The 27254-nt window shown below is 55.8% G+C and overlaps 1 protein-coding gene and 1 long non-coding RNA gene across 3 annotated transcripts; both read right to left on the bottom strand.

The window, feature by feature from the left end:
* Positions 1-8611: 8611 nt before the first annotated feature.
* Positions 8612-9358, bottom strand: LOC311434137. The gene is made up of 2 exons (XR_014691285.1): positions 9159-9358; positions 8612-8854 (listed from the first exon to the last, which is right to left on the bottom strand). It is a non-coding gene; the product is annotated as an uncharacterized lncRNA (long non-coding RNA).
* Positions 9359-13634: 4276 nt separating this feature from the next.
* Positions 13635-26820, bottom strand: KIF3C (kinesin family member 3C). 2 transcript variants are annotated; one of them, XM_084512938.1, is made up of 8 exons: positions 25055-26820; positions 21230-21331; positions 20985-21107; positions 20667-20785; positions 18898-19053; positions 18605-18713; positions 17605-17780; positions 13635-16789 (listed from the first exon to the last, which is right to left on the bottom strand). In XM_084512938.1, exons 1-8 carry the CDS (start codon positions 26489-26491, stop codon positions 16696-16698), a joined length of 2316 nt encoding a protein of 771 aa, XP_084369064.1. In that variant the 5' UTR covers positions 26492-26820; the 3' UTR covers positions 13635-16695. The 2 variants fall into 2 exon arrangements, with proteins under 2 accessions (XP_084369064.1, XP_084369065.1); XM_084512939.1 differs by having other exon boundaries at positions 18937-19053.
* Between the last annotated feature and the right edge of the window lie 434 nt (positions 26821-27254).

Below are 27254 nucleotides of genomic sequence, written 5' to 3'. Positions count from 1 at the left end.
TTAACTTACCGGATGAAGGACTTTTCATTTCCAAACTGGAAGTCAGGCAACCCAGAAGTTATTAATCACTGTCTCTTTTGACTGACAAACGACAGCAGCGGCAGCAAGCAGCCCTAACAGCACCTGCGTGCAGGAAAGGACAGAGCAGCAGCAAAAATGTTTTCTGCAAAAATTTACACAAAACCTGAAGTTTTTAAGAGGATGGTTGAGCACTTATCCCCAGATATGTAAACTTAATTAAAAAATCTTTATCTAAGAGATTTTACCCTGTGACCATTATACTCTTCGCACAGTCCAGTAGCTGGGAGCTGCCAGCAAGAAGCAGAGGTACCCTTGTCATGCACACAGCAGCTGCAAAGCATCCGGCAATTAAAGATACCAGCGAGGTTCAGGTACCAAATGTCTCCCAAAAACTGAGAGCTAAATCACAGGCCCACTTAGGGCTTTCTCTACCCTGAAAAAGAGGTCAGATTCAGTGAACAGATTAAAGAATAAGTTAGCGCCAGTCTCACTGCCACATTGCCTCATCTTTGACAACATCTTTAAGTGTAGGGCAGTCTGGTCCAACGTCTGCTACAAGTCAGCCTGCTGTCACAAAGATCTTCCAGCCCTGAGGAGAAGGGCCTGGGGGTGCTAGATGACGAGAAGTCTAGCAATAAGATGTCCTTTGGAACTTACTGTGTCACTGAATTCCCTATTTCCTGGAGCTGACACCCCCACACTATCAAATTGTTCACATAGGTTGCATCAGCCAGTACAGCCAGCCTCTGTGTGGGATGAATCTATATGCACACTGGAGCATGGAGCCTTGGCCTGAGTTCCCCTCTCCTCATTTGAACTTCCTCAGGGAAAAGAAAATAAAGGTGACCATGCAGAAGGTCAAAAATGACTTCTGCCAGAGCAGAGTTTAATTTGTGCCTTTGATGTAAGGACCTGCTGATGCAGAGACCTTAGATCAGCAGATTTCAGGAATTTATCACCTTCCTCGGGGAGGATGGTGGGGTGTGTGGCTGTGCTGCCTGCCGGCGTGGCAGTGGCAGTTTGCTCTCCATGGCTGGATTTCTGTGCTGACCGCCTTTTGCTGAAGTCCAGCTCCTTAGGCATCACAGACGTGCAGACACTGATGTAAATCTGGTCCTAACTCAGGCCTCGCTCCAGGTCTTGCATCTCCTCATGGGTAAGAAGTCAACAACCAGGCCCAATGCAACTGAAACCCACCCTCAGGCCCTCTCTCCTGCCGTCTGTTTTGGTCACCATGGATATCACCGGTGTCTTGACCATAAATTCAGGGAAGTCTTCAATCAGGCTGTTTACTTGGGTCTGCACAGCAAGGCTACATCTAAAGCCTGTAGATTTTGACTGTGTGAAATACCCAATGTAGCAGCTTTCCTCTCAGTCAAACATAAATCTCGCCCAGGCTGTCACATACCCAACCTCAGGTACTGCAAAATCTCTCTCTGCAGCCGTGAACGATGCAGTCATGCCCTGATTATATCCATCCGTTCTCTTTCCATCACTTTATAATCCAAAATTGATCTTCCCCGTGTAGCTCCTCATAGGCACTTATGTAAAAAAGAGATCCCACTCTTCATTTTCAGCAGCTTTCACATCCTATCACACTTATCATCTAACACGCAAATATATCCCCAAATGCACTCAACCAGTACGATCAGCCTCCACTGATCAGCCTCCACTGTCCATTTGATTGATTTTTCACATAAACTTATTTCTATGGCTTAAAATGTCTCTTCTTTTGTGCTTTGATAATCTTTGCTCCCCAAGCATGTGCTGTATCTCCGAGGTCACAGGGCAATTTTGCTCTTTTGCTAAGAGATCTGAATTCTGCCATACAAGTAGAAAGTTCTTGGTATTTGACACTGGCTGTTAGGAAGGCAGCCCTTAGTTATGTTTCTCAGGGGCCATATCCAGGGCACTCATCTCCCTGCAGTCAGCCAGCTGCACTCCCAGCTCCAGCCCAGGTCCATGCTGTTCTCATGTCCTTCCTTCGTCCCAGCCAATTTCTGGGATGGAACAAATGGATGGAACACCAGGATTGATCTGAGGAGGCATCAAAATTCCTTTCAGAAGACTCTTTCTGCTCATGTCACCAAAGCACGATTCCTACAGCTGTTGTCTACCACATTCCCACACTATTCTAAGTCTAAAATCAAAGATAGGTTTGTATACTGCTCTCCGTACCATCCCCCCTGCACTGGCACCCAGCGATGCATATGAAATGAAGCAAAGCTGGGCCGGGATGTGTTTCTTCAGCCTTACACCTGGCTTGCTTTTAGCAAACTCGGTTTTGGCACCTCTGGGAGGAGAAACCCCTGTACAAGTCAGTAGCCACGGTCTGGTTTGCACTCTGGAGCCTGAAAGCCCATCTTCCAGAGGAAAAACAAACATAAACAGGCGTGAGTCACCACAGCATGTATTTTGTTCTTATTATTACTGTAGCATGGTTTCCTCGTCCGGATGACCATGGAAAGCACACAGAGACAAGGCGCATAAAGCTAATTTTAGAACTGCAGCCAGTACTAAAATTTTTAAAAAATTTTATTTTTAAAAATTTTTATTTTTAAAAAAACTTTTAAAAATAAAAATTAAAATTAAAAATAAAAATAAATAAAAATCTCCTGGTTATCAGCAGCCACAGTGAGAGCTGCTGCCCAGGGAGCGGCGGTGCCACCGTCGCAGCAGAGCCGCTGCCTTGTGGCTGGCACCAAGCCCTGACAGCAGCAAAACTCATCTCCAGCCTCTGCAAATGTTTCCACTGTGGGGTAGAGGAAACTACCCGAGCCTTGCCTGTGAAACCTGGGGAAAACCTTGTCCTAGTGATAGGACCAGGAGTAATGGCTTTAAACTAAAAGAGGGTAGAGTTAGATGAGATATAAGGAAGAAATTCTTCACTCAAAGGGTGGTGAGGCACTGGCACAGGTTGCCCAGAGAGGTTGTGGATGCCCCATCCCTGGAAATGTTCAAGGTCAGGCTGGCTGGGGCTTTGGGCAACCTGACTGAATGGGAGGTGTCCATGCCCATCATAGGGGGTTGGAATTAGATGATCTCTGAGGTCCTTTCTAACCAAACCATTCTACAATTCTGTGATTCTATGAAAATCATGTGCTCCATGTGCTTTGTTAACAGGCAAGACTTCCCAAACAGGAGAAATTAAGATGAGGATTTATAGAAATGTCCTGGTTTCGGCTAGGATAGGAGAAATGATGCATTGATCCATCCTGGAACCTATTAGATAAATTCTGTTGCCCCGAGGTATCTCAGGTGGGGCTCGGTCTTTGCCATCTTACAGCTGGAGTAGTCAACAGAACACCATGGGCCAGCATTCAGCATTCCTTGCTTCATTTGTACCCATGTGCATGTAAGGCTGTGGTGAAGCCCACTGCTTTTATCCCCTGCCAAAAAACCCTCTCTGGGCATGGGCTGCACCGATCAGTGGTGCGCACCCTGGTTGGGCTTGCAGAGCTGCTGCCTCCCAGCTGCAGCTGGAGCTGGACGCTGCCTGTGCTCTGTGCTGACCCAAAACATGCTCAGACACCCCAGATCTGCCAGTCTGACAAATTCTGTTCCAAATAATTTTGTTTCTCTTTGTTTCTACCCGAAGATCAGAATCTCATTTCCCTGACAGCTCACTATGGCATTAGGCACGCATCTATAGCCTGGCAGGAGGCCTCACCTGATGCTGCATTTCAGAGAACCAGTATAAGTGATCTTGGTGGTTTTTTTTTGGTGGTGCCTTCAGTTCTACCTGTCTTCTGGCAGTGTTCATCAGTAACTGTGCACGATGCTCTCAGCTGAAAGCTCGACTTGTCCTGGATTTGCACTTGTGCCCGGCTAAGTGCAAAATGCCGCCAGCACAGGGGTTTGCCTATTTAGAGACAAAGGTTTTACCAGCAGGGTTATCTGCAAAAACAAACAAACACACAAAAAACAACAGCTACAGATAAAGAACCAAACAAAAAATCAGCAAAAAATGAAACGTGGCTAGTTCATACTTTGTGGAGTTTCAGGACACACTTTGGGCATTTTTCAACCTTGATTTCTGGGGTTATTTTATATGGAACTTATTTATATGTGCAAAATTAAAATATTGAAGCTCAAATTCTTATCCAGTTTTATTCTTCATCACCATGGGCTTTAAAGGTACAGCTGAATGTTTTAAGACAAAATCAAGTTGTGAGACTAGCAAGTTAACATTAATTTTGTAAAGTCTCTTTTTCTCAACTGTTAGTAAAACTGGACAGTAGAAATAAATATATATTAAAAAAAAAAAAAAAAAACAATTTTTTCTTGCTTCAGCCTGCTTAGCAGAGAGCATATAGAGCCCCTGATTGGCACATACACTGCCCTGCTCTCCCTGCCATGATTATGCCTGCTGAGCAATTTCAAGGTGGTGATCTCAAAGTTCAGCAGACTTTATGTTCTTGAAGATTTTTGCTTATTTTCCTCTGCAGAAAAAAAAATAAAAATAAAAATAAAAATAAAAATAAAAATAAAAATAAAAATAAAAATAAAAATAAAAATAAAAATAAAAATAAAATAAAAATCAGTTTGGCAATAAAGACGCCCTGCAAAGGACAGCCCCGTCCTGCAGCCCCGTTCTCCTGGTCAGCAGGAGTTGGACCCAAGCTCATTGCAGCCTCGTGGGCAGTGTCGGGAGCTCGGGGCAACACTTTTGTCAGCTCCGCACCACATCTCTGCACACAGCAAGCATAGCTGAGAGCCTCTGGGACACCCACCGAGGTCCTTACCAGGGACAAGCAGGTTTCTTTGTGCTGTTCCCAATGTTATTGCCTGTATTTTCCTTCCCGCACAGGCAGAGCCCTGCAGCGAGAAGTCCCTGCATGGCAGAGGGCCGAATCCCCCACCCAAGAAGCTTCTCTGACAAGGCAAGGACTCTTCTGTGGTCCTGGTGTGTCAGGAAAAGCAGCAAAGCCCTGGAAGCCAAGCAGGAGCTGCACTGCACTGGGTGCTTCTCCAAGGACCTGTGCTCTCGGCACGTCTGTCCTTCAAAAGCAGCTGCACAAGGCACAGAACTGAGCTGTTGGTATTTTTTAAAAATCTACATATTCCTCTGTCTTCTTTTAATTGATTATTTATCTCAGTGTGGCAGAATGTGTCACAGCTGAAGCACAAATTACAGCTTATTAGAGACGCTTCCGAGCAAGTAGCTTGGTTGGCCAGCTGCTCTCAGAGGTCATTCTCCTCGGGTCTAATTTTATCTCTCGAAGCTGTACATGAGGAAGTGAGGCACAGTTCATTGTAAGTCCATCCTGGTGCTGCATGGACCCAGCACTATCCCACGTCGTAAAAATCAGGAACAAGGCTATTGCGATCATTTAGCTTTAAGCTTAAATAATTTGTACGTATTAAACAGGAATTAATATTAAAGCGGAATTGATGAGACAGTTTAAATACTATTTCTAAACTCGGATTCAAAGCAGGCAGTGAGCTGATTGCAGGTAGATCCTTCCAGCCAGGAAAAAGAACATGCAAATGTCAGGCTGCTCAGTGAAAACACCCAGCAGATGGCTTTTTGTCGTGGGGGATGGTTATGTGGCTAGGGCTTTGCAATGGTTATTTTAAGTTCTGAAAGTGATACAAAAACCAGGAACCCAAATCTTTGTGCAAAGCAGTGACTGCAACCTTGAATGAACACCAGAAAGATGACCTGGACACTTCACAAGAGTGGTGTTTTGTCTTCTTGACTCTTGTTATCCATCGGCAGGATGGCTGTGTTGCCAGGAATGCAAATGCCTGAGCTGTGGTTGTACAGAACCAGCTCAGGTCCGCTAGGACTTTCCTGGTTAGGCAAAGCATTATCCAGGGGGATCCGGGCAGGCTTTTTGCAGAATCAGCTCAAAAATCTCCCCACGCTCCTCAACGGTTTTCAGCAAAGCTCATTAAACCTGATGTAACATTAGATGGACCACGTTGCTTCAAACCATGTGCTGCTTCTGGACTTGGGTTGACACTTGGTATGTGATTTGTATTTTCTGGAATTTCACGGAATGAATCACCAAGAACTGCAGATTGAAGGTGGTGGGGAGACAAAGTCCTCAGTCCTTCCAGTGGCCCTGGCCCCAGGCATGTCCACAAACCCCTTCAAGAGAGGCTCCTCAGAGCTCTGAGATATGATTTGGGTATATTACAGCCCATATGCCACCTGCACAAGGGTAGAGCAAAAGACGAGCTGCTGAAGCCTGGACCTTCACCCCACATTTGCTTTGCTCGGTGAATCCCAGCCTGTTGTCTCTGTTGTCTTTTTTCCTGGTAGATTCCCCTCCTTTTCTGTGGGGTGAGACGCTGGGGAAGCTCCGGTGTCCTCGGTGCACGACGCACTCCTGAAGCTTGCAGTACTGCAGAGAATTCAGGACAAAGACACACAAAAACTGCAGTGGTTTTCCACCAGTTCTTCTGCCTCAGCAGCTGCTCAGCCAGCTACTTTCCGTCTCCCCTGAGGAGTGCCTACAGTGGGATCTTAGCACCATACGTTGCCTCATGAGGCTGTCAGCGGCTTTTTTTGGCTTCAGTCCTCATGTTTTCCTGGAGATAGGTGCAGAGAAAAGGAGAACATTCCCTTTGAAGGAAGGACTTGGTGTTTAGTACAGACAAGGGAGGGTTTGTTAACTCAGCTTTGAACTCTCCAGCTGCCTTACGATCCCTTGGGATCCTCCCTTTACCTTGAAGATATCTTGCCATGCAGTGATTTTGGTTCATTGCTGCACCACTCTACTTAGTTAAAAGCCCATGCAATAAGGATTATCTTCCAATAAGTAAATTCGGCATTAAACATCAAAAACCAAAACGTGAGACCCTGTTCAGAGATTGCTGGTCTCTGGCAGGCTCTAAGTGACAAAGGCTGCTTGGAAGTGCAGAGTCACTGAACTGGCTGTGGCCGTATGACTCCTCGTGAGAGGCTTTACCTGAAATCTCCGTGTTTCACTCTGTTTAGTAAAATAGTCTGAATATCACGTTCCTCTCAGCAATCACAGCAGTCTTTGCTGAGCACAAGTCCAGAGCAAGATAAGCACTGAGATGACTTTCAGTGTACTTCTGCTATCCAAAAGGACAGAGAAGGACGCCCTGGGTGTGAGTTCATTTCCAAGGTAAAGCTCAGAGCGGCGATCCCACCTGTACCACGACTTGCACCAGCACCCTAGAAATCAGGGAGCGACGAGAGCAGCTCTGGCTTTTCGCTCATGCTTACGAGATTGCCGTGCACGATAACGGCGAACAATAAGACCGCTTTGTTCTGTTTCCATAGAAAGGATGCGAGCTCCATTTCCCTTTCCTTGGGACGTGATGCACGAAGCGCCAGGTGCGAGTTTCTGCAGCCGATGGGTCCGGATCCCAGACCATGAGAGCAATGAGCCTTTCTGTGCAGCTGCACCACGGGGCTGCTCTCCAGCAGCTGCAGTTCTCCTCCCGTGCCCTCGCCGTGCACAGAAAGAGGAAGGGCAGCCTGCAGAGCCCCCAGGCCTCCCAGGTATTGTTTCTCCCTTTTTAGGGGAAGTCACCGCAGTGCTTTTCTCTTCTGTCCCGAACTTAGCTGAAGGATAAGGCTGTGAGCAACGTGAGCCATCCTTTTGGTCCCTGTTGGTCTGAAGCCCTCGCTGGCCCCGACACGCCGCTGAGCTTTGTGGCAGAGCTCCAGCCCCATGCCCAGCTCAGCCCATCACACCCAGCAATGCCTTCTGACAGCTCACAGTGGGGCAGAAAACATTCGGGTGGACATGCAGCCAAGGGGCTGGGTTTATTTCCCGATGAACAGCCACCCCAGTGGCCTCCATTCGTTGTATCCCACATGATGTTTTATATTAATTACTGCTAATTAGCTCTTTCTTCCATGCCTACATGTTTGATGTGCCTTCCAAGGTTTCCCCTCTGCAGACATAAAATTCCTGGGTGGTGGCTGAGTCCAGCCTCACCTCCTCGTGGAGCTGTCACCCAAACCTTTGGCTCTCCACCCACCGTCTCCATCTCCCAGTAAGGACAGATGAAGGGGGCAATCCAAAGCTATTTGTTGCTATACTTATCACACTATTACTAATATTATTACTATTATTACTAATGAAATTCAGCCTATTTTTTAAACCAAGATTTTGCCTCAATTTTCCCCAAACTGAGCACTCCTAGGTCTGGCGTTTTCCCCATAAACCTTGCAGGTGTTGTCACCGTTCTGTAGCACGGCCACCCCAATCTCCATCCACATGCTAACCAACCTAATGCCATTCAGGAGGTCTCCAGGAATATTGCTGCTGCTGGCAGAAAGCTCCTGATACTTTGCCACTGAAACCTCCAGGGCTGTCATCGAGCTGTTTTGGGGTGGCTCTGCTTGCATTCAGTGTGAAACCAAATGGAGGAAAGCACCCGGGGCGCTCAGAGGAGAAATAATTATTTTTTTCCTGCTTCTTTCCTGCTCCTAACATTTCTTTGGAGACTGCTACGAGGGGAAGCACGTCCCAGCTCCAGATGAGCGTGGAATGGCGTAGGAGGCCAGTGGCTGGGGCTGGCCCCCGCCTACGCCGCTCTGCAAGAATCGGCGCTTGGTTGCGGATGTACCCACAAAGCAAACGAGCAAACAGGCGACGCATTTTGAGGCAGAACAGTCATAAATAATTTATATATCCTTCTGCTGGCACAGAAGTTGGGACTGAAGGGATGAGGGAGAAGCATATCCTGCCAGACGGAGCGGAGAGTTGGGGAAATGTCACTGTGGAGGAGGTCACAAAGCACCACGGTCCCTGGGGACAGCTCATGTGGGACATCTGAAGGCCACAGCTCCGTGTCAGGATGGGCACACTGGCTCATGGAGAGGTCCAAGTCACTGCTCCATCTATTTCCAAACCAACCAATGTCAGCAAGAGAGCAATGCATAGAACAGCACGTGCCAAATAATATAATAATAATAATAATTAGTGACACGGCTTCCTTGCTAAAATCATTAACGAGTGAGTTAGCAGCCTGAAGAAAAGGTGGTCACTAGAGAAAGGTGCAGGGAAAGATTAGGAAAGCCATCGGGGAGAAAAAGGAAGTTTTTGGGTCTTTGCGCAGCTACCGTAGTGCAGGGAACAGTCCACAGGGTGTCATCAGAGCATCAAGGAACAGGAAAGAAGAAACAAAACCAAACCCTCCCAAACCTCTCCGATATCCAGGTTTTGTGCACAGCTTTTGTCCTGGGAAGGCCACGCTCGGTCTTCACAGCGGCTGCAGCCACCTTTGTGCTGAAATGCTTCAACATCCACCAAGCAGTAAAAACCTTTTAGCTCTTGCAGTCCCTTATGAAAAGCAGATTTCGAGGTACTTCCCAACGATGACAATAAGCCTCGGTGCTATTTTAGCAACGGGCAAGCTGGGACGGAGAGCAGCTTGCTCATGGTGACTCAGGACACAGAGCAGCCAGCTCATGGTGACTCAGGGACGGCACCAGAGGAGCTCTGTGCCCTCCATGCCCTCTGAGTGCTCCTGGGGCCCCCATGAGAGCAGCAGCAGCTCCACCACCTCCTGCCAAAGCAGTTCCCCAGAGCAGGCTGCCCAGGGAGGCGTCCAGACGGGCCTTGGATATCTCCAGAGAAGGAGACCCCACAGCCTCCCTGGGCTCCATTTTGTGCCCATTATCCCTGGTCCTGTCCCCACAAACCACCGAAAAGAGGTTGGCCAAACCCCTCTGCCTCCCACCCCTCAGGTATTTATACACATTGATGAGATCCCCTCTCAAGCCTCTCTTCTCCAGGCTGAAACTGCCCCGTCACTGTCATCTCACAGACATCTCACCACCTCCTGCACCGCAGGCATTAGCTACGGCTCTGTGAGCAATTATCCCTGCCCGGGGGCTGATGCTCTTGTGCCTGGTCAGGGGCCTGGGCCGTGGACACTAAAAGCAGCTTGTAAGAGCCTGAGAGCAGCGCCGGAGGCTCCCCAGGGAGGGGCGGTTGTTGCAGGGGAGAATCTGAGAGAATCTGAGGCAGGATTTAATGAGAGCTGACTGTACAAAGGCACACACATGGCCTACACATGGGTGGCCGCTTGTGGTGGTGAAGGTCACGGACCCACAGCAACGCAGAAGTGCCTCTAATGCCTGTAAATCCCAGCCCCCCCGGCTGGCTGGGGGCACCCCTGGGTGCTCTGTCCCCTCCTATACCCCAGCAGGGTGCCCAAACCCACGGCCCTGGGCTCGGGGAGCTCTCCCAGGAGCAGCCTCTGCCCAGAGAGGTGCTGGTGGTGGGGCTGCACCCCCAGAGGCCCCATCCAACCTTCACCATTCTGGGGTTTTATTTTGAGTTACACGCAGCCACCGCACTTCTGTGGTATTTGAAATTCTCATCGGTGTATGGCCACGGCAGTCACAGAGACCTGCGGGCGTTTGTCCTCACAGGTGGGCTGCAGATGTTTGGCCCCTTGGAAAAATTTTCCTTTATAGGAAATTCTACTTCTTGTTGGAAATGTAAATGCCTGAGCATAGAGCCCTGCAAACCCTAGGAATCAGTTTTAGATTTATAACAGGAAAAGGCCTACAAAATGTAATAAGAAAGAAACCAAAATTGTTATATTGAATTTGCCCTAAAATTCAAAGTATAGACTTGTGAACAAATAAAATTTCTTTTGGACTGCCAGTGGAAGGGATTTAGCTCTTTAAAACGATGTCTCTATAACCTGGTCGTTATTCGTGTAAATGCTGCATGGGGCTGTGTGACCCTGTAGGGCTATAGGGGATGGTTCCAGGGAAGGGAAGAGACCTTGAATCCGAAAGAAGATTTTTCTCTGCTGCTAAATCCACTGTGCGTTGTCAAATAAATGGCAGTAGGCATTTGTAAAAATAAAAAATAAAAATAAAATAAAAATAATAATAATAATAAAAAAAACAAGCAGCAAACAAATCCCCAGACAGAATCAGCTAAGCCAGAGAACACAGCAGACACTCCTGGGTGTTTCCTGCATTGCAAATGGTACGGACTGGAAGCATCAATATTTATGAGGTGCGATAGCTGAGGGCATCCCCATGCTGCACAAAACCTCACTGAGCTCTCCGAGTCCCGCTGCCATCGCGTGTGTGGAAGGGGTGGGACAGGGAAGGGAAACAAAGGCTCAGGAAGCGTTCGTCTCCGTTAAGCCAAAGCAGCAGCTGCTCCTCTGGCCTGCGCTCTGCTGCAGGGAAAATCAAACTTCCCTGGGACTTTGTTTTAATCAGGCAGTGCAGAATTTGCAAGGGAAGAATGCTCTTGGTGACTGGAGCACTTTTTTCCTGCCTCAAGTCATGTTTGTTTTTTCTTGTCCCGTGGGATACATGGCGTGCGTTGCCAAACCTGACGTTTCAGGGTATTTTTGGCAGTTATGCTTGGTATGGAAAACTCCTTTGACCTTCTCTGCACCTTTTTCACACATGATTTCCGAAACCGTTTGGAGCAAATGAAGCATGGCAATGCCTACAGTTGATCATTTTCCCCTTTTTATTTTCTCCAGGCACTCTGCCCTCCTGGTCTGCTCACGGGCAGCAGTGCAGAGAGAAACGGAGCCCGGTGAGCCCGGACCCTGCCTCTTCCTCATCTTCCCTCCCAGGGCTCAGGCTCTGGCCCTGCAGGAATTTCAGCCCACAGGATGACAGCAAACAGCTCGGGAAGAGGTGGTCAGGGGCTCCTCTCTGCGTGATTAACCGCTCGTAAACTGCTCTGGGCAGATGTTGCGCTCATCTGTTCTCAGAGATCTCCAGCGGAAGCAATTCTGTATCATACAGACATAAATCATCCTAGTGCCTTATTGTCCTCGAGGTCTTACAATGGCTTTCCCAAGTTCTAATCTAAATCTTTATTGTTGTTTTAGGACCAGAAATTCTCGTCCTCCCTCCTTTTGCTGTATAAAACAGGCCAGTCCCCTCCCTTTGCAGCAGTCCTTCAATATCTGAAGATCACTATTACCTCTCCCCGCAGGCTGCTAGCCCTGGATGAAACCCACACTTTTTCTTTCAACCTTTCCTGTTTGCACACCGTTCCCATTGATTTTCTGCAAAATCTCTCCAAAGAGTCCTGTCCGTGCTTGGAAATCGACGCCCAGCATCGCCCACGCAGGAAGCAAAGGCTCTGTGATTTCTGGGAGGGCTGCAGATCACATTTCTGTCTCTGTATCCCCGTGATAGAAAAACCTTTTCTTTTGGTAAAAACCTGCCCCTGCTCCCCCTGAGTAGGGGCTGAGATGTGCTCACCTCCTGACAGCGTGGTGCTTTGTGCCACCCGGGGCTGGTGCTGGGACCACTGCAGCTCACCCACGAGTCCCTAACCTTGCTGCAGTCTTTCTGAACCTTATTTTGATCTTTTCATGGGGTGTTTTCTGCAAACATAGTAAGCATCCTTTCTGTTCTCACACTCAAATTGCCAGTGAAAACACGGAGTTGTACCAAATCTGCAGAAAACTCAATCGTTTGACAACTGCTGGCACAGGACATGTTTCTCTTCTCACTTTTCAACGTGCCACATTGGCCAGTCTCAGAAGTTTTACTAAAGTCTCTAAGCAGAAGAAAACTAAGCTGGTTTGGTGTGATTTGCACCAAACCATGTTGGCTGTTACTCTGCACCTTGTGGATGCCTCCAAGTGGATTTTGTTCACCTCTTCAATAAATTTTCAGGAGTTCAAGCTGGTTGGGAATGTAACTCCCTGAGTTGTCCCATCCCCCATTTAAAAGATATTCTTGATGTTTGTCCTTCCCCTGTTTGGACACCTTCCCTGTTCTTTACAAGGTCTCTAAAATCCTCACTGGCAGCTCAGAGGTTTCCTTACCAGCTCCCCCCCAAACCTCAGCCTGACTTTACCCATCCCCAGCTGACTGGGAAGCACTCAGCCTCCGTAAGTTGTCTTTAACCCCCCGTTTCCTTGATTTAGCCCGAGTCCTCAGCCCTTCTTCACTGACATTTCTTTTGAGCCACCTGATCGCAGCTGACCTTTGAAAGAAGAGCGAAGCGATAAATAAATAAATAAATAAAAGTCATCACATGCTTTTTTTTTTTTTTTCCTCTGATGTTGTAATTTGTTCCCTGGTGTACAGCGAGCCATCTTTCTTTCATCTTTCCCTTACTCCTCATGCACCGACGGACTGCCTCCTCGCTCCCCTTTCTTTCCCATCTCAGTGTGTGTCTCGTCCTTGATTTTGCCCCATCCCTGTCCCGGACAGCCCTGGGGAGAGCTCCCAGCAGCAGCTTGTGAGGAAGGGCTCAGACCTGCTCAAGTCATCATCACAGAGCTGGAAGGAACTGGGCATGTAAAATTAAATCCCTCAAAATCCATGTTCTGACTTACATGCACTTCTCTTTACCCTTAGAGCTTATGCTTAGCTTTTTACAGAGGGCTCGTAGGTAGCAAAACCATAACTTTGCTGCTTAGATCGCAGCACATCTCCCCTCGGAAGGGACCCACATGGCTCACCGAGGCCAGCTCCCAGCTCTTGTCCTGCTGAGGCTTCCTGCAAAACAGCTGTTTTGGTGCAAATGCTGTCTTAAACAGGAAAAATATGCGGAGAAATGAAGGGCAGCAAGTAACAAAGCCCCGGCTCGTGCAGCAGCAGAAGCAGCCCCGACCCCAAATCCCTGCGGGGAGCCCTGGCACCGCGTTGAAGGAGGCGAGGGACGCTCTGCGCGATGATGCTCATTCCTTTATTGGTGTCATTGCCAGTTTTTGAGGAGTGCCGGCGCCTTCTGAGCATGTCCAGCACTGAGTCAAAGCTACATTACAGAATATTGAAGAGGTGTCCATCCAAAGCCAGAGGGGGTGTGAGATCCGTGACCTCTCTCCATACAGTATGTATAATATATATATATTTATAATATGTCCCGTATATTCATTATGTATAGAGTGACAAGGATGGGCCACCGTACAGTAAACTTTTGATTTCTAAATAGGTCACCATAGCAACAGGCACAAAAATTTGGTCCTAATCAAGGCCCTCACCTTGTCAATCAATCCGAAACAGACCCCAGCCCACCCCTTGCAAAAAAATAAAGTCCAAACCTGAAACCAAAAACAACTAAATAACCAATTAAAATTAAAAAAAAAAAAAAAAAAGGGCCCCACCCCAGCCCACTGCCCCCCTCTGGAACTTGCCCCTGTACTCACACGCACATCGAAGGTGAAGAGATCCCTTGGCTACACACGCGCGCACCCACACACGCCTACACACATCCCTATGTAAATACACACGCACCGACGTACAAAGAACAAGGAACGGTACAAATATACACCCCAGCTTGTTGCAGCGATGCAGGGAGGCTGCGAGCGGCCCGGCCCGGCCTTGCAAGGCAGGGGCAGCAGCGTCCACGGCCCACGGCCCGCGGCCTGGAGGCGTTTTGGTGAGCAGCCATGGGGCCGGCAGCCCTGGATGGGGACACAGGGACTGTCCCATGACAGATACGCTCCAGAAGCCACGCCAGGAGCCAAGCCAGGCCAGGTGATGGAGCCCGTGGGTGGCAGCATGTTGCTGGCCCCTGCCACCAGCTCGCCGGGATGCTGGGGGTCCCCGGGCAGAGCCCACGGTGAGCCCCGTCCCACCGGACCCATCCTGCCGAGGCCCAGTGGGTGCCGTGGGAGGCCCTGGGGTGCAGGGGGAGCCCACGGGTCAGCCCCCCAAGGAAGATGCTCCTCAGGCTTCCCACCGGCCTCACAATGTGCCATGGTTGGGGTCAGCAATGAGCTGGCAGCCCCCAACCTCGCCTCTTGTGCCCTGGTTCCCCACCTCGGGTCTCAAGGAGCCACCAACCTGGCTGAAAATGAACTTGGGGCAGCTGGAAGGCAAGGAAGAAGGGAAGAGAAAACATCCCCGCAGGATGCCGTGCAGACAGCTTCTTCCTTTCTTGGGTCTCTGCTTCCTGACCTTTGTGCTCCCTGAGGCCATCCTGGAAATGGAAGGTGGAGCTGGGGCTCCATCCACTGCTTCTCCACCCCGCCACGGTGCTGTCAGCGGGCCACCAGCCACGGGAGAGACCCAGGGACCCATCTTCCACCACCAAAGCCCCTTCCTTGTGCGCCCTGCCCTGCGCTCAGCAGCACCACGTGCTCGCTCCCCTCCCTGGGATTTTTTTCCCTACCCAGTGGTGCAGCCTTTGCTGCTCAATTCCTGTCCTAACTTCCAGGGCAAGTTTGTATTCAGACAGAAAGCAGGCATTTCACCCTGCCCCACGCAGCATCGTGTGGCTCTTCTGAATACCATGGGTGTCTGCAGGAGCCAGGACTCGCCACCCTTCTCAGCTTCCCCAAAAATAACCCTGCAGGCTGGCAGAGAGGGGCCAAAACTCCTGAGGGGCTCCATGGGACACAGGTGGAGAAGGGAAGATGGCAGCAGAAGCACGGAGCAGTTAACACAAAGCAGGACAGTGCCACGGGGGAACGGGAGAAGGCCCCACAGCAGAGGATGGGTCAGGGGAAGAGCACGAAGGTTCGTGCACCCCAGCCTGGCCGAGCAGCTGTGGGGCCTCTCCCGAGAGGTGGCACTTGGTCCCAAGCAGCTGTAGTTGAGGGTTCGCCTCCACACCAAGCTGAACCATTTGGGGACACCGAGTGACATCCTGGCAACGCCATGTGCTGCTGCCTGGGATAGGTTTCTGATTGCTGTGCCGGGCAGAGGAGCCCTGCTGCTTGCTGCTCACACCCATTACCCATCTCACATCCATCAGCTCTCCCTCCACCACCCACAGGGCGACCAGAAGCGTTCCCCAGCCCCCAGCGCAGCGTTTCCAGCCCAGAGGAGAGCTGTGCTGAGGTCACTCCTCCAGGCATCACCATTTTGTGCCGCGTTGCCTTTCGTTGTCAGAAAAGATGGAAATTGTAGTGTGGGTTTCACTCAGGCAATAACTGCTCCTCAGACTACATGGCTCCTTGGGTCGAAGGGGACGGAGCTCCCCACCTCCTGTCCTTGCTCTGCAGCTACACACGTGCACGGTCAGGGCCTGGAGCAAGCCGGGTGTCAGACGGCCACGCAGAACCGGGGCAGCCACCTCCAGAGGCCCTTTGGGCAGCTCGCAGGCCCTCGTGGTGGATGGAGCTGGCAGCGTGGAGGGACAGCCACGTACAGAAGTCAGCGAGACATCGTCACTGCCACCAGTGAGTCCCCCGTGGTCTCCAGCAAGCCCAGGGTAAGGGTCTGCCACCGGGATGTCTCCAAAACCTTGCAGATGTTGCCACGAGCCGCAGCACAGACCGTAGGGCAAGCTCCGTGGGATCTGGTGAGCGCAGCAGGGAGGGTCCGGAGCTGCCTTGCCCCGTGCCAAAGCCTTCAGGGGCTGTGGGGTGGGGGGCTCAGGGGGCTCGGGGCCCCACGTCCCAGCGAAGGGACCCGCGCGGTGCCAGCCTCGGGCGTCCCGCAGCGCCACCGCGCCTCCTGACTCTGCTCACCAACCACTCCATAAATAAATACATTAAATAAATAAAGTGACAGATCCAGACTAGGGAAGGCGGGGGGGTGAGGGAGAGGAAGGAAAAAAGGAAGGGGGCAGCTCCCATCGCCCCGGGGGGGGGGGCTGCTCACTGAGCGTCTCACACAAACACAGGCGCACACCGAAGTAGCTGAAGACAAAAGACGAACGGGGAGCGGTGGAGGTGCTGCCGGCGGTGGAGGTGCTGCCGGCGGGGCCATTCCTTGGCCCCGGCGCTGGAGGCAGCCGCCGACGGGCTCAGTCCTCGCGGGGCAGGGGCTCGGGGCGGTCACTCCTGCGCCGGCGTCGTGGAGGCGCGCGGGGACCCGGCGGCGAGGGCGACGTGCGTGGTGGAGGACGGCAGCGACCGCGGCGTCTGGCACCTGGAGGGGGTGGCACGAGCTGAAAACCGTCTCCCTTCTGCTTCCTCTTCCCCCGTCTCCTCCCCCAGACCCTGCTGTTTTCTCTGTGATTTCCCATGTGGGCAGCGCCCGATGACACCCAGCGCTGGACAGCACTGTGGTCATCCTGGGGGTGTGTGCGCGATGATGTGTTGATGTCATCATCCTATTTTTTCATAGATTCACAGAGTCCTGGAATAGTTCGGGCTGGCAGGGCCCTCAGAGCCCCCCCAGTGCCACCCCTGCCATGGGCACGACCCCTGCCCCCAGCCCAGGCTGCCCCCAGCCCCATCCAGCCTGGCCTTGGGCACCCCCAGCTCCTGGGGCAGCCTGCACCAGGGCCTCACCACCCTCAGAGGGAAGGATTTCCTCCTAATGTCTAACCTAACCCTGCCTTCTTTGAGTTTAAAGCCCATTCCCCCTTGTCCTGTCCCTACACCCCTTACAGAGTCCCTCCCCGTCTCTCCTGCAGCCCCCCTCAGGCACGGGCAGGCCGCTGTGAGGTCTCCCAGAGCCTTCCCATTTAGCACCCGTTACAAAAACAACATTATCCACGTTTTTAAATATTATTACACACCACCAATTCACAGCTAGTTTTAAGCCCCAGAGCAACAGGGAGCGTAGGAAGCCCCGCGGGGCAGCAGGGTGGAGGTGGATTGGGTGTTGGGCTCCCCTTGGACCCCCCAAAACCTGCCTCCAACTGCAGACAGGAAACATTTCCAGGCTGCCCCGTGCCCTCGGCTTTGCAGCTCCCTCTCAGCCTGTGCTGCCCCACTCGGCGCATCCCCTGCACTCACCAGGAGCGGGATTTCCTCACGCGGGAGGCCGCCGGCCGCTCCAGGAGGCTGTCGAGGTGCATCAGCCTCTCCAGGTGCAGAGCCCTCGGGTCCTGCTCGGCCGGGTCCCTGCTCCGCTCAAACTCGAACACGGCCGGAGGGGAGACGTCTAGCTCCAAGAACATGATGTTCTCAGCCTGCAGCAGGACAGGGAAGAGGGAGAGACAACGCAGGGAGTCACCGCGTGGCAAAGCAGCGAGGCAGCACCTCGGGCAGGTCCGAATTGCTGAGCAAAGCTGAATGCCCACGGGGAACAGGGACCCTCTCCTGGCTGCTGCTGTGCCCTAGTGGCAGGAGCCAGCAGAGGCAGTGAGCCAGGAGCTCAAGGACTGGCTGACAGGCACGGCCACTGAACCAGAAAATTGGGGCCAAGGCTCTCAAAGGTGGGAGCTTTATCTCAAGGACCTCAAGTCATCAAGTCTTATTTACTCCATCCTCTCTCCAGGTGTCTGGAGCTGTCAGCCATCCATCCGTCTGTCTGTCCATCCATCCACCCACTCCAATACAGTTCTTACTAGCCACCACCTCATCCTAATGTTATTTTCTCCACCTGTCCATTGATCCATCTCACTAAAATCCCTCCATCTCATTGAACGTCTTTCCATTCATCTGTCAGTGCAATTCTTTCCATTCATCCCTCCACCCGTCCACTTCTACATAGGTCTGTCTCTCTGTCCATCTATCCCAGTGCCATTCCATCCATCCTTCCTTCCTTCCCTTCATCCATCCATCCATCCGTCCATCTCTCCATCGATCTCTCCATCCATCTCTCCTTTCCTCCCTTCCTCCATCCTCCTATCCATCCATTCCTCCATTGCTCCATCCATCCATCCATCCATCCATCGACACACCCAATTTATCAACCCATCCACCCATCCACCCATCCCTTTATCCATCCATCCATCCCCCCACCCACCCAGGGACGCCCTCTCCCCCCTGCGCCCCCCGTTTCCCCCCTTACCCGGTAGCGCGGATGCGAGCCCATGGCCATGGCCACGCGGGCGTACTGGCTGATGGGCCTCTTGTACCCCACGGCAGACGTGGGCCTCTTCTTCATCTGGCTGCTGCTTCTGAAAAGGGAAACCAGGCGAGGAGGGTCCCTCACACAGCACAAACGCTGCCAGAACCGCGCCGGGCACGGCCCCGAGCGCAGGACGGACCCCAGCGGGCGGAGGGGAGGCTCCCACCCGCGGCGCCTCCGTCGTGTCCCCGTGTCCCCGACCCACAGCGGTGGCACCGCCGGGCCCAGCTCACCCCCGCTCCTCGCCCCAGCTGGCGGGGAGCCGCACGCACCCGCCGGCCGGCACCAGCGGCTGGAACTTCCACTGGTCCTCCTCGCAGTCAAAATAGAGGCGGTTGACGATCTTGTTCTTCTCCTCCGGAGGGATGAAGTTCTCGATGATCAGGTACCTGCACGAGGCACAGGGCAGGAGGAGAAGGAGAGGAAGGGGTTACGGGGACAGGAGGGAGAGCAGAGATGGGGAGCAAGGGGAGCAGGGCAGGGGAGGACACGGGGGGCACATAGGGGCAGAGAGGGTCCGCCAGGGTTGGATCCAGCAGGGGTGGGCGAGGCAGGAGAGAAAGGGCAGAGGAAGACTGTCATTCAGAGAGGAGTGGAGGAAACATCGTCAGCTCTGAGTGCTGCCTCGGGGCCATAACCCCACCGCCTGCTCCCCTGCGGGTCCCCAGGCACGGTCTGCAATGCACGGTCTGCAATGCACAGTCTGCAATGTGCAGTTTGCAACGTGCAATTTGCAACGCACCATTTACAAGGAAGCCTGCAATGTGCAGTTTGCAACGCACGGTCTGCAACGTGCAGTTGGCAGCACAGATTTGCAAGGCAGCCTGCAATGTGCAGGTTGCAATGCAGGTTGTGATCCACAGTTTGCAAGGCAGCCTGCAACACGCAATTTGCAACACGCAATTTGCAACGTGCAGCCTGCAACGTGCAGCCTGCAACGCACAATTTGCAATGCCCATGTTGAGTGCAGTCTGCAAGGTTCAACTTGCAACACGCAGTTTGCAACACGCAGTTTGCAAAGCAGTCTGCAACGTGCAATTTGCACCGTGCAGCTTGCAGTGCACAATGTGCAAAGCAGCCTGCACCGTGCAGTTTGCAACACGCAGTCTGCAGCACAGCCCCCACTGCCGAGCCCCTGCAGCTCCCTGATGCACCAGGAGCCCCCCGGGGGCTCCCCAAACCCACCCAGGAGCCAGCTGCTCCCCCTCCGACCCCTCTGCCCCCCCCTCAGGCCCTCTCGCAGCACTCGCTGCCCCCTGCACCCCCCCGGCCGTGGGGCAGGTCGGGATTACAGCCCCCTGCCGGCGTCCCGCCAGCCCCGCTAAGAGCATTTCCTCTCAGCCCCGGATTATTCTTGTCGCTTTTTTTTTGCCTTTTTTTTTTTTTTTAAAGCCTTAATTCATTTTGAAAATCCCTTCGGAGGATGGGAAGCCGAAGCGGCCACGCTGTCACAGCAGCGAAGCTTCCCCAGGCGAGATGCAGGCCGAAACTGCATCCAATTGACCCCCAGAGGGAATTTTTGTTTTCCCACGTTGGTTTTGGGGTAAATCGGGAAGCTGCACAAGGCCGTTCCGAGTAGATGAATCGCCGACGCGAGTCTGCAGGCTCTTAAAATGTTTTAATCACCTTCAAAAGGCCGGGTGGTAAAACTGAAATGAGATTCTGCTCGGAGTAAAACCCTGAATATTTCATCATGAAAACGCTAAAATATTTATACGTGTCTGGGCTGTTATTTTAAGATATTGAATCAAATAATTGCTTGCAGTGAAAACAGACCCACCGGGGGTGCTGGGGCTGGACCTGTGCTTCCGAGGTGCTCGGGAGGGAACCGGGGGCCCCTGCACCTCGTTGCACCCACCCAGGGGCACGAGTGGAGCGCAGGGGGGGGTGGCACCCAGGGGTGCCCGTGACACCCAGTCCTGTCACCATGCACACCCAAACTGCTGCTGCTAGTGGGGGGGGGGCTGTGCTCTGTGCCCCCCATGGGCTTGGGGCCACCTACTTGAGCTTCAGCTCCCGCGTCTGCTCGTTCTGCGCCTCCTCCAGGTCCTGCCGCACGCGGATGTACTCGTCGTGCTGGTCCTGGATCTCCGCCTTCACCGCCTGCAGCTTGGCGTACAGCTGGGTTGGGGGGGGGACACCATCAGCCCCCAGCCCCTGGCACAGTGATTCCCCCCAGGGACCATGCTCAGAGCCTCCTCCAGGCCAGCAGGTCCCGGGGGGGGGACACAGACAGGGCAGGGTGGCTATAGAACGTACCCCCCTTGAGATAAGCACCGAGGGCACGTCTGGGTGTCCCCCCCCCCCGAAGGTTTCTCACCTTCTTCAGCTTCTTGGTTTTGATCTCCACCTCCTGCTGCAGCGACGTGTACGTCTCCCGCAGCTCCATGGTCTCCTCGTCCCGCAGCACCATCTCCTGCTGCATCTCCCTCTCGCGGCGTTTCTGCGGCCGGGGAGGGGGGGAGAGAGGCTGAGGGCTGGCTCGGGCACGGCCCCAAACCCCCACCCCATAGGCACGCTGCCCCCCCAGCCCCAGGGACGGTCCCCACACGGGTCCTGCAGTACCTGCTCGGCGATCTCCTGCCGCTTCAGCTCCAGCATCTTCTGCTGCTCGTTGGTGTGGTCCATGATGGTCCTGCCGCCGATCAGCAGCTTGCTCTCCATGGCCTGGGGGGGCACAAAATGGGGTGGGGGTCAGCGGATCTCCAGGAGGGGCTGAGCTTTGTGCTCTGGGGACAGCGCCAGGACCCGAGGGGACGGCACGGAGCTGGGACAGGGGAGGGTCGGGGGCGTTGGGAGAGGTTCTGCACCCAGGGGTGGGCTCCCCAGGGACGTGGGCACGGCACGGAGCGGTCGGGGTTCGAGCAGTGCTGGGACAACGCTCTCAGATTTAGGGTCTGGTTTTGGGGTGCTGCTGTGCGGACTCCTCCAACCCATGGCATTTCGTGGCTCCGTGACCTGCCCTGCCACGCTCTGCTAATTGGGCTGACCCTCGTTAAACAAAGCTGGGCCACCTGCAGCCCGAGCACCCCGGGGAAGGAGCTCGGCACCCCCGGCACCCATCCCCAGGGTGCCCAGCCACAGCGGTGCCCGTCCACGGGATGCAGGGACACGGGGAGGGGACGGGCACGAGGCCAGGGCTGCTTCAGTCCCGCTTCCTTCTGCCCAGCTGCGAGCCCTGGGGTGCTGTGGATGTGCTGGCCGGGCTGAGCCGAGCACCACGAGCACAGTTTGGGCCCTGCAGTGCTCAGAGCAGCTGGAAACATGGGGGTGCAGCGGGTCCTGGGGCAGGATCTGAGCTCCCCGCTCCAGGCACAGAGCTGGGCATCCAGCTCCGTTTCCCTTGGGATAGTCTCATCCTGACCCCCAAACCCTATCCATCCCATCCACTCCATCCCATCTTATCCCTTCCATCCTATCCTACCCCATCCCACACACCCCATCCCATCCCTCCCACCATACCCCAGCCCTCCAAACCCACCCAACCCATCCCATCCCATCCTATTCTGTCCATCCCATCCCATCCTAACCCTCCAAACCCACCCCACCCCATCCATGCCATCCTATTCCATCCATCCCATCCCACCTCACCTCACCCCATCCCATATCCCCATCCCATATCCCCATCCCATCCCATCCTATCCCTTCAACCCCACCTCATCCCCTTCCATCCCATTTATCCCGTCCCATCCCATCCCATTTATCCCATCCCATCCCATCCCATCCCAGTTGTGCTTCCCATCACCTCCCCAGGGCCAGGGGCTCCCCATCACCACGCTGTGCACACACACACACACACACCCTTTGCACACTCTCCCACACACACCCACGTGTGTCGGCACTCGTGCACGCGTGCCCTCCCATTTACCCCCCGCACAACATTTGCACACTCGTGTGAGCGGCCGTGACAAAGGCTGCGCCCCCCCGGCCCCCCGGGACCCCCCTCGCCGCCGTCTCCAAGCAACTGCGAGGCACGAGGGCGGTGACGCCACGCGAAGGGGACCGGCATCTCCCCGGGCACGCAGGTTTCTGGGGCAGGACCGCTCAATCCCTGTTTTTTTCCCCTATTTTTTTCCCTTCCCAGCATTGCGTGGGCTCCTGCGGCACCCGACACCGCGCCACGGGGACACTGGGGAGCCCCCGGGGTGGAGAGACTGGGACCCAACATGACACATTGCAGGTCCTCGCTGCCAGGGGTGCTCCTGTCCCCCCTGCCAGGGTTTATTCCCTGCTGCTGCTGCACAAAAGGGTGTTTCAGTCCCGGTGCTGTGTCCCCAAAATGTTTATTTACTGCAGCAGGGAGGACTCGCAGCCTCCCTTAATACGGCTGAACTCTAAGCCTCTCGCTGCAGCCTGCTCCTGCCCCCGGATAACTCCATGCCCTGAGTGGGATGGCAGTGCTGACCCCACTGCCCCGTGGCTGCAGGATACACCTGGTGGATGTGCCCCGCTTTATATGTGGGAATTTGCCTGTTATTGCTCAAATTTGCAGCACCTGAGCTCCCCGCGGGGCACCCGCACCTCCCCACGTGCTGCGTGGCTCTGACACCCCCCCCGTGGCTCGAGCCCTTGGCTCATCCGTGCTGGCAACTGCTTCCCTGACCCCACAACCTGGGGAGGGGAGAGGTTGGCTGCGTCGCCCACGGGTGGGCAGGGTGCCCTGCGTGCCCCGTGCTCGCTCCCACGCGTGCCAGTGTGTCCCCCCCCCCAAACCACAGGGGCTGCCTTTGTGCCAACCCCGCTGCAGCTGCAGGGACAAAGCGCCCACGAGGGGCTGTGCCGTGCTGCCCACTGCATCTTTCCACACCACTGAAACCAGGAAAACCCCCCCCGAGCCCATCGGGGAGGGCACCGCAGGAGGCTCTGCCCCTCCGCTGCCAGCCAGGGATGGTTTTTCCCCCGCGGGGTGATGCTGAATTGGGTCCCCCCCCCCCCCCCAGGCTGGAGGCTGCGGAGGCCACCGAAGGGGCTGCAGCATCATCCTGGCCTCCGGCCCTGCCTCGTTACTCAGCAATTACAGGGCACGCCGTGGCCCCGAGCCAGACCCCACTGCACCACGCCGGACAAGGAGACACCGCGGGGAGGCTGCCAGAGGGAGCCTGCAGCACGGCACCGCTGCAGGACGCAGCCCCCGTGCCCGGCACCCGGCCCCGTGAGCCCCCGGCCCCAAGAGGGCCACGGCCAGCACCAGGATGGCCCTAAAAGCTCTGACCCCCCCCGTGTGAGCCCGTGGGTCCCCGTGCCCTGCAGGTGACCGGGCAGTGCTGGCCATGTCACACACCCGTGCGCACGGCCGTGTGCCCCCGGTGACACCGGGGTGCCCGTCCCTGCATGGTGGGGACCCCTCCGGCACCGGGGTGTTATGGGGACCCCAGCACCTGCCCGGAGCTCTGCCCCAGCAGGGAACAAGGGAAGGGGCTCCCCCCTGCTCCTGTGAGCCCCCCAGCACACCCGTGTCCCACAGGTCGTGGAGGAGCAGACATCAAAGCCACCCCGGGAACCTGCCACAAGCAGCCCCGGGGGCTCAGCACCGAGCGCTGGGGCTGCAGCAGGCGCTGAGCTGGGCACAGGGGTGGCACGGGGACAACGGGGACAGCCCCTCCCCAAATCCCCCGGATCCCCAGCCAGGCGTGACGCTGTTGACACAGGGCGGTGGTGCCGTGGCTCAGCACCCAGGCTCCTTCCCAGCCTCAACACCCGCATCCAGGGGCTGCCTTCATCCCATCCCTGCACCCAGGCGGGGCCTGCAGCAGCCCCGAGAGGCTGAGACAGGGCCGGTGGTGCCAGCATCACCACGGCAGGGCTGGGAGCAGGAGCAGGAGGGGGACCCAGGGGTGCTGCCGGCGCTGCAGCACGGCCACGGGGCTGGGCTGGGGATGCTGCCACCCCTTTCACGCTCAGCCCTAAATCCCTGAGCATCCCCAAGCTGGCAGAGCCCCAGCCCCGGCCCTGGGCACGTTCCTGGGGCCACCTCAGGGTGGTGGGAACGGATCTGCAGCATCTCCCCCACCCGCCACGAGCTGCTTTGTTGTGCTGAGGGTCGGCGCGGAGCACGGCACGCTCGTGCCACCAGTGGGCCCGGATGGGTGGCCCCGCGCCCCCAGCAGCACCCACAAAATGGTCCCATGGGGGTCCGTGCCTGAGGGCAACCCCTGCCCACCACCGCCCCAGGGGCATCGGGGTCCCCTTGGGCACCTCGCTTGGGCACCCAGTTTGGGCACATTGCTGGGGAAGCCAATTTGGACACCCAGCATGGACACCCAGCTCGGGACACCCAACTTGGACACCCAACTCAGGACACCCAACTTGGACACCCCACAAATGCCCACAAGCAACGCCAGCCGCAGCCCAGCACCGCTCACGCGTGCCCCCCACGTGGCGACCCCGTACCTTGTACTTGGTGGCCAGCAGCTCCGTGGCCTCCTGCTCCTTCCGCAGGTCCTCTATCATCTTCTCCTTCTCCTCCAGCAGCTTCTGCTTCTCCTCGCTCACCAGGCTGTGGTCGTCCTGGATGGCGGCCTTCTCCTCCTCCAGCCTCTCCTTCTGCTCCTTCAGGTAGTTCTCCATGTTCTTCTCCAGGCCGTCCTCGTTCTCGTCCTCCCCTTCGTTCTCCGTGGCGCTTTCTCCGTCCACCGCCTTCTTCCTCCGGCTGCTCCTTCTCCTCTTCTTGCCCAACATGCCGCGCTTCTCCAGCTGGGCCTTCAGCCGGACGATCTCCTCCTGAAACTCCCGCAGCAACGTGTCCTTGGGGTCCTCGTTCACCCGGGGCTTGTTCTTGATGTTCTTGGCCCTGTTGGCGAACCTGAGGGTGGAGAGGCTCTCGTCGTAGCTGTGCGAGGCCGGGCCCAGGGTGGCCACCATGATGGTCTTGGCGTTGCCCCCCAGGGAGTCCTGCAGCAGGCGGGTGAGCTTGGAGTCCCTGTAGGGGATGTGCGTGCTGCGGCCGTCCACGAGGGCGGAGATGACGTTGCCCAGGGCGGAGAGGGAGAGGTTGATCTTGGAGGCCTCCTTGGGGCGCTCGCCGTGGGCTCCCATTTTGCCCTGGCGCTCGCTGCCGGCCAGGTCCACCAGGTTGAGCTTGCCCACGCGGATGTGCTCCTCGCCGTCCGGCCCCGTCTCGCTGCACTCCACGGTGATGAGGAAGATGGCGTGGGAGCGCGAGCTGTACTCGTTCATGTTGGTGCTGCCCACGGCGCGCGCCTGGCTGCCCAGGTTCATCACGTGCTCGATCTCCTTGACGTTCTTGGTGACGAACGAGGAGAGGTCCTTGATGTACACCCCCGTCTCGGGGCTCTCCTTCAGCTCCAGCTTCTTGCCGGGGTCCTTGGCCAGCAGGTCGCGGATCTCCTCCTGGTAGATCTCCAGGTAGGAGGCGCGCACCAGGTACTGCTGGTTCTGCGAGCGCGAGATGTGCGTGAAGATGTGCTCGAAGGCGCTGGGGATGACGCCGCGCTTCTCCGGCTCGGCCCACGAGCCCTGCATGGTGTAGGTCTTACCGGTGCCCGTCTGCCCGTAGGCCAGCACGGTGCCGTTGAAGCCCCGCAGCACCGCGTCCACCAGCGGCCGCACGCTCTCGTCGTACAGCTCGGCCTGCCGCGCCCCGGCGTCGTAGACGGCGTCGAACGTGAAGGTCTTGGGCGGCTCGCCGGGCGCCGCGCGCGGGTTGCGGATGCTCACGCGGCCCAAGCCGGGCTCCAGCTCCACGATGCGCTCGCAGCCCGCAGCCTCCTCCCGGCGGCTCAGCGGACGGCACCGCGCCACCACCCGCAGCGCCTCGCCGCCACCACCGCCGCCACCGCCGCCACCACCGCGGGTCCTGCCGGCCATGGCGCCCCGTTCGGCCCCGTTCAGCCCCGTTCGGCCCCGTTCAGCCCCGTTCGGCCCCGTTCAGCCCCGTTCGGCCCCGTTCAGCCCCGTTTGGTGACGTTTGGCCCCGTTTGGCTGCGTTCAGCCCCGTTCGGTGCCGTTCGGTCCCGTTCAGCTCCGTTCAGCCCCCGTTCGGCCCCGTTTGGCCGCGTTCAGCCCCGTTCGGCCCCGTTGGGCCCCGTTTGGTCGCGTTCAGCCCCGTTTGGCCCCGTTTGGCCCCGTTCAGCCCCGCCGCTGCCCGCCCCAGCCGCTGCCAGCCGCGGCCCCGGGGCCGGGGGCGGGCGAGGGGCGGCGGCGGCGGCGGCGGCGGCGGCGGCGCGGGGCCGGGCGGGGCCGGGAGGTGGGGAAGGGAAGGGAAAAAAGGGGGAGGGGATGGGGAGGGGAAGGGGGAGGGGATGGGGGGGGGAAGGGGGAGGGGATGGGGGGGGGAAGGGGGAGGGCGCGCGGCTCATTGGCGGAGCGGGAGCGGGGGCGCGCAGGTGCGGGGGCGCGCTGGGGGGGGGACGCCCTGCGGGGAGGGGAGGGGGGGAATGGGGGGGGAAAGGGGGATTTGGGGGATTTGGGGGATTTGGGGGGTGGGGGGGGTGGGATGGGGGATGGGGGAGGGGATGGGATGGGATGGGATGGGATGGGATGGGATGGGATGGGATGGGATGGGGGGGTGGGATTTGGGGTCGGGATGCGGGGCGTGACTCAGGAGTGGGGTGCAGGATGGGATGCGGGA

Source organism: Aythya ferina (assembly GCF_964211825.1).
Source record: "Aythya ferina genome assembly, chromosome: 3".
In the NCBI taxonomy this organism is placed as follows: domain Eukaryota; kingdom Metazoa; phylum Chordata; class Aves; order Anseriformes; family Anatidae; genus Aythya; species Aythya ferina.
Note: the sequence above shows the minus strand (reverse complement) of the source record. Positions and strands in the feature narration are given on the sequence as shown.

Excerpts from the sequence above, each read along its gene's own strand:
- KIF3C (XM_084512938.1), bottom strand. The coding sequence starts at position 26,491 with ATGGCCGGCAGGACCCGCGGTGGTGGCGGCGGTGGCGGCGGTGGTGGC. Across the intron at positions 20,786-20,984 it reads AAACCAAGAAGCTGAAGAAG|CTGTACGCCAAGCTGCAGGC; the intron begins GTGAGAAACCTT and ends CCCCCAACCCAG. Across the intron at positions 17,781-18,604 it reads GCTCGCATCCGCGCTACCGG|GCTGAGAACATCATGTTCTT; the intron begins GTAAGGGGGGAA and ends GTCCTGCTGCAG.